Raw genomic sequence first — 7048 nt, 5'->3', positions numbered from 1 at the left:
ATCAGTCCGACTGACTCAGCTCTAGGCTGAGCTTACTTACCATGTCAAGCGCCTGAAGATGCATCCGATTGACTCAATTTCAGACTAAAAGATATTTACCGTGTCAACTGCGTGGAGGTTTACCAGGACACTTAAACCCTCTGCCAGGCTCATCTAGTCTGACAGAGGCTCGGAGACTACACCCAGTGGGTGCACTCAGCGTGCCCCCACTGGAAGAGAACTCGGAAAGAAACACTTTGCTCGATGCAAAACCAGCTCCAGAATTACTCGACCTCCGAGTTAGAGAAGAACAAGTTCGATCAGTACCAGCTAAGAAGATTTTTAGTTCTCCGATACCCCCGCCGACTGCCCGCAGTCGACGGCGGTCTCAGGGACTACACCCAGTGGGTGCACTCAGCGTGCCCCCACTGGAGTAATCTCCACTCGGTACGGCCTAACCAGTCCGGGTGATGAACAACAACAAAAAGGACAGGCTCTAAGACTCCCGCCGACTGCCCGCAGTTGACGGCAGTCTCGGGGACTACACCCAGTGGGTGCACTCAGCGTGCCCCCACTGGAATGGTATCCACTCGGAACAGTCCGCCCAGTCCGAGTGACGGCCAAACAACAAAAAAATACACGTTCCAGGCGTGAAGAAATTCTGAGTAATCAGTTACTCAATGCAGGACCAGCTCCAAATCACTCCAAAAAAATTGCTATAAGGTGAGTTTAACGCTCCTCCGCGGACCCGTTTGAGCTCATTTCACTCGGACACCATACAGTCTGGAATCCGTCAAGGCAACATGCGGAGATAAGATCGCCGGGTGACCAGAGGGAGTTCATAAGTGCCTCCGTAGCACTCGACTCATCTGGGAATTCACATCGACTCGACCCGCTCAACCTCGACCGATTCGGGGGCTAATGACGAGGACATGTATTGGGGGTAGTGTAATATGCCTGACGTAAAGGCCCTACCCATGGACACCGTATACTCTGTACTGGGCCCCTGGGCCAGATCGCCATCCAGATGTACCACAACTTGAAAATCACTCGGACAGCGACAACCACTCGGAGCACGACACTTCACTCGGCGAGCTCATTCCACTCGACCGTGTAACTCACTCGGATATGCAAAGATCAATAGTCAGCATGTAACATAAGGGGTGAGGGGGTGGCGCACTCTATATAAGCCACCCCCCACCACTAGACTAGGGGGCTCTTTTCTTCCATCTCTCTCTCTTTTTCACCATTAGTCTCAGGACTACGGGGATCTGTTCCCCTCTCATTGTAATCTCCGGATACATACTAAGATAAAACAAAGCCTCTCCGGAGCACGAGACGTAGGGTTGTTATCTCCACCGTGAGAGGCCCGAACTCGCTAAAACCACCGTGTCACCCATATGCATCTCGATAGATCATGCTTCTTTATCCTACCCCTCTTTTATTGTCAGAATCGTTACCACGACAGCACCTCCCGCCGTCCAGCCCGCCCCCGTCTATCATGCACCGCCGGCCCACCTCTGGACACTGCCGGCCTACGTGGACCTCGTCAGCGACGACGACGACACCGACGGCCACTGAAGACGGCGACGGCATCGAACGGGCACGGGCGGGAGCGCGCTGGCGGCGGCCTTTTTTTTTTTCCTTTTTATGTTTAATTATGTCATGTTGGAAGTGAAACTGAGCCGTTTTGTGGCCATGGACCCTAACTTAAGTTTTAAGTTTTTTAAACTGCGTTTATTTACATTTTAAGTCATTTTGTTTAAGTTTTTATGTTCTTTTTAAACACGTCCAACACAGACAAGATTTGGGGTGCGGCCGCGCGGTGGGCGCTCGCACGACCCAACGGACAGAGGCGGACACGGGCGAACCCATCAACGCCTCAAAGGGACAAAATTCGGTCAAAACGGACGTCCGTTTGGGGTCGTGCGGTGTAGTTGGCCTAAAAGCGTGGATTCCAGCTCCGAGTATATATCATATCATTGCAGCAGCCTTATGATTGCGAATTCTGCACCACCAACAACAATACTCACATTATAGTACACAGCAACAGCAAGATCCTCAAAACCCACCTGCAAAGATACGTACTTTGCATCATAACTGAATAATATACCACTACTACTACACCACCGAACACCAACACTGCTAGTTCAAACTTTCTCTTTGTCCCAACCCCAACACTGAGATGCGGAGGTACCAACCTTAATCTCACTAAAAACATGAGTTAAAACCGGTAATTTGCAGGCGCTCATCTTCCGGCGTTGAGCTGTCGAGCTTGAATAATCTAGCAACCATCTGATGAGACGAACTTGAGCTCTAAAATACAGGCCACACGTCGGCCGCATCAGCTGCTGACTTCGGCGATGCTGTGCAGAGACGGGCGCCACTGGCGATGCCTCGAGCCTTTCATCGAGCTGCCCGGGTGGCCATCCCTGTCCTGCTGCTCCAACTGCAATACACACGACGGGCGGCAGCAGAATAATCAGAACATGCCAATTTGCCATGTTGTACCAAGTTTAAGGATCAGAGTAATCACTAATTAGTACATGCCACTTTGCCATGATATACTAAGTTTCAAAGATCGTAATGAGTGACGATTCCCATGAGTCTTGGGGGAATAAATAGTGAATGATTCCTTGTCCACTAGTAGTTGTAGGTAGGCGCCATATTCTTCATGTATCTGGCATTGCGATTGGAGAATGTCAACCTAGCTAGCTCGCGGGATTTTGTTTGGGCGGCGGCAGGAACTTCTAGGTATCCGTCGCTGCCGTTTCCATGTGGTGTGAGCAAAGCAGGATGTGGCCTAAAGTATAGTTTAGCTCTGAGTGGGAATAATGTGCCCGTTAAATGTATGAGGAGCTATCATATCGTGTTTAGAGTAGTACATTATTCGAGTCATCATTGTGTCATGATCGGCTTAATGTATGATATCTTTAGTAAATCAAAAATGGTTGGGCGGTTAGGTACTATTGTGTCATGCATAACTCATACTAACTATATGATAGTAAGGTACTATAAAATTTGGGACGGTGGCCAACTGAGCAAGAAAAATAACAAGTGCAATGGTCTATGGTCAAAGGTACCCCGAGTTAATTAACACCAAACTGCAGCATCAGCAGGTTAACTAACTAGGCAGTTACCAACGCTTATGTCACAATCAAGAAAAACCTCTTTTCATATTGGAGATTGGATAAGGACTCTAAATACTCTTGTGAACTTCACAAATTTGAAAATTAGAAGTACATAAATACAAATTTTGGAAAAAACAAACGATGGGAGCAAAATCGCCTGCCTTATTTCGTTAGATACAAACGTTTTAGAGACTTAGTGATGACATGTCTTGATCAATTGCAAATATGCACTAGTTCGAAAAAATATTGATCTCGATTAACTGCACATATGCACTAGTTCAAATTAAAAATGAGGAGGTAGTGGTAGTGATTAGTGAAGAGCTGGAATGAACCAGCGAAGAGGGGGAGACCACAGAGCAAAGAAAAAGAGTAGGTTCTTCTTGTACATGCAAAGTACTATTGGTTGATTATTGACCATTAAGGGGAAGAACATGCATGATACAGAAGCAAGGAGCTGCCATCGATGAACAGCGAAAGAAACATGGGTGTCAGTAATGAGCAAGAAGGTACTATACCTGATCGAGACCGTCGTCCATGAGGGACTGGTCGTCGCCGGCGGAGGCGGGCCCCCCGGCGGCCTGCTGCCGCTGCCGCTGCGCCCGCCTGGTCTTCTCCTCCTTCCTGGCCTGCACGGCCCTGGTGACCTCGTCGACGGCGATGAGGCGGTAGGCGTGGCCGAGCTGCAGCGTGTCCCGGGGCTTGAGCAGCTTCACCCGCGTCAGCCGCACCGCGCCGCGCCGCTGCTGCTGGCCGCCCCCCTCGGTGACGCGGAGGGTGACGAGCGCGACGTAGTGGCCCGGGTTGGCGCGCATGACCTCGGCGGCGCTGGTGGCCCAGTAGAGCCGCTCCACCCGCCCGCCGCCCGGGTGCTGCACCACCACCGTCGCCTCCTCCGCCGCCTGGCAGTTGCCCATCGGCGTCGGCGCTCCCTGCTTCTGGGCCGCCTCGTGAAAGGGGTGGGTCGATCGACGGGGGAGAAAGAATAGGAGGGCGGCGGCGGTGGAGGCGGGCAATGATGCTGCTGATTTATGGGGGCGGCGCCCGGTGGCGGTGGGTGGTCGGGTGGTACTAACGACCGAGGTGACGCTGCATGCTACCGCCTGCCCACTACTCTCGGGTCTGGACTCTGGTTGGGTGTCGCCCGCCGCTCGTCGCGCCTGCTGCTCTTGATGTTTGGCTCGAAGGGTTCGTCGTGTATCTTTTTTTTTTCCAGGGAATTATGAGCTTTATTCAAATATAAACGCATTCATTGGTCAGTCAGCCAGAAGGCTACTGATCAGGAAGCTCGGAGTTTCAGTAAGCCAACTTTCAGTCACAATCACAGTACAAGCGCGTTTTGCACAAAGGTGAGCTAAAACATTGGCTGATCTACTAACATGTTGAAATACAAAAGAAGTAAAACTAGCAGAAAGCTCACCAATGTCTTGAAGAATTGGAGCCACAACTGAACGACTGTTGCGACGAGTGTTCCAGAGGTTGATGTAACGCCCCAAGACCGGAGCTTCAGTTGCCTTTCAGGGTTTCCGGGTTTCGTCGTGTGTTTTGTTTGGTCCGCTGCATTGCATCATGTGCATTGCATCATGTCATCATGCAACCCGTTTTAAAACTCAACTAAACAAATGGTATGGATCTTTGATCCATTTAAATCGAGGGAATTCACATGGTGATTCTCTTTAAAACATATTCTCTCGATATTTAGAGAGCTATAGTAAATATTTCCATTCTTGGGGATCACCATAACACACTTGCAACTTAGTTCCACGCCTCTTATGCTTCAAGTTGCACCTCCAAACTTTGCCCATTATTTTTTTTTCATCGCTTTTCCGGAGCTCCACCAAAAATCCGAACATTTTTTGATACTCCTAAAAACCTGTCCTAGTTCAACCTTTTGAATTAAATTCAAATGGATTTGAATTTAAATCTTCCTATCATGGCCTTTTCTATTTTCTCGGAACAAGCATATTTTGCGAGTTCAGGAAAATTATCTGCGTGCCCAAATTCTTTTCCTAACCCTCTCTTTCTTTACTTCTCTTTAATGTTTTCCTGTTAAAGGAAAATTAAGAGGGGGATAGAGTAGCCCAGCGCAGCGGGCCACTTGGGCCTCCTTCATGAGCAGCCTCCAAGGCCCATTTTCTCCCATGCCGGCCCATTAGCTCAACCGGGCCCAGCCATCCCCGCGGCCACCTAGGCCCAGCCGCACCTAACCTCTAACCCTAGCCGCCAGGGAGCCGACCTCCTCCTCTCGATCTCTCCCTCGTGCTTCCCCTCAGCGCCATCATCTCTCTCGATCCCCCTCGTCCTCCTCCCGACCGCTCCGCCAGGGGAAGCCGCGGCTCGACCCCAATCCTCCTCCACCCCACGCCGGAGTCCCACCTCGCCGGAGCACAGGACCTCCTCTGCCGCCGCGCCATGGATGGCTGCAGCTCAAGCCGCGTCCTCGCCGGGCCTCTCGCGCGCCCGAGCTCCATCACGCGTGCCCGCCTCCTCGTCCTCGTGGCCGAAGCAGCCGAACAGGAGGCCTTGTGCCTGAGCCTCCTCGCTCTCCTCATCGACCCAGGGAGAGGAGCTCCTCCCGAAACCCTTTCTTGTCATCGCCGTTCGACGCCGTCGGAGCAACCCGCCGCCTTGGACGCCCGACCTCGCTGCCGTCCTGGAGCTCGTCCGCCTCCCCATACCGCCGCCCTGGCCTCGGATCCGTCGGGATCTCGTCCGGTCGTCCCCGCCGCCAAGTCCATCGCCAGAGCCGCCGTCCTCTGCCACACCATCGCCGCCTGTTCTGCCCGTCCCTGCATCGGACCCCGATGAGCTGGCTGCCCCGTTGGCCTTGCGTCCTTTGTCGTGGCCAGGTCACCACAGACACCCGGAGTCCATCTTTGGTTGCACGCCAAGTACCACGGCATACGGCGCCCGAACGACCACCGAACCGGAAACGCCAAGTATCCCTACGCGTGAAGACGCCAAGTCCGTTTCGGGATTCGTCAAGTACCGCTACCGATATGGCTCGAACGTCTACGAAACGTGTACCACTACCGTCGACCCCGAAGCCCTCGGATTCGTCAAGTCCGGAGGTGCAAGTACCTATTCGAACGAACGTGAACGACTACTTCCACTACCGTCGTCGCGAGAACGCCTACTTCCCTCTACGAACTTGATCCGTCCCTTTTGCACGCTCCGAAGGTATAACCCCGAGACGACGCCCGTGGACCGAATGCTTGTGTTGTATGAGATGCATGGTTGGTTGTTGTTTTCGCTCGTGAACCTTAGTTGTTCCTCCTCGTTGCCATGCCGTTGACACGTGGGAACCCGGTAACTTGGAGCACCCCACCGTTCTTCGCATGACACGCTCCCATCATTTTCTTTGCACCGATGTCTCAATCGAGTTTCCGGAAACGGAACGTTGCCGTGGCACCGTTTCTGTTATCGTCGCTGTGGCACCCTTTTTTTCTGCCATGATGACAAATGCCTCATATCTTTTCATGTCAACATTTTCTTGAAATTGCATAAACTTGTTTATGTCATCCGCATCATGATAAAAACAATTAAAATGTTAAATTGTTGTTGCACCAAATTGATAAATGCATATGGGGATTTACCGGATTCGTTATTTGTTATGTCCAACCCCATTTAAATTGTTTAGATAGTATAGTTTTGTTATGCTTCACCTCTTGCCATGCTAACCAACATTTAAATTTGTTGAGTAGCCCAGCGCAGCAGGCCACTTGGGCCTCCTTCATGAGCAGCCTCCAAGGCCCATTTGCTCCCACGCCGGCCCATTAGCTCAACCGGGCCCAGCCATCCCCGCGGCCACCTAGGCCCAGCCGCACCTAACCTCTAACCCTAGCCGCCAGGGAGCCGACCTCCTCCTCTCGATCTCACCCTCGTGCTTCCCCTCAGTGCCATCATCTCTCTCGATCCCCCTCGTCCTCCTCCCGAACGCT

General features: G+C 52.0%; 1 protein-coding gene across 1 annotated transcript; it reads right to left on the bottom strand.

Annotated features, from left to right (window-relative positions):
- Nucleotides 1-1953: 1953 nt before the first annotated feature.
- Nucleotides 1954-4262, bottom strand: LOC125521654. Its single transcript, XM_048686711.1, has 2 exons — nt 3626-4262; nt 1954-2428 (listed from the first exon to the last, which is right to left on the bottom strand). Exons 1-2 carry the CDS (start codon nt 4022-4024, stop codon nt 2324-2326), a joined length of 504 nt encoding a protein of 167 aa, XP_048542668.1. The 5' UTR covers nt 4025-4262; the 3' UTR covers nt 1954-2323.
- Nucleotides 4263-7048: the final 2786 nt, after the last annotated feature.

The sequence above is a fragment of the Triticum urartu genome, chromosome 7, assembly GCF_003073215.2.
Source record: "Triticum urartu cultivar G1812 chromosome 7, Tu2.1, whole genome shotgun sequence".
Lineage (NCBI taxonomy): Eukaryota > Viridiplantae > Streptophyta > Magnoliopsida > Poales > Poaceae > Triticum > Triticum urartu.
The sequence above is the reverse complement of the archived record's forward strand: the minus strand, read 5'-3'. Positions and strand labels throughout refer to the sequence as shown.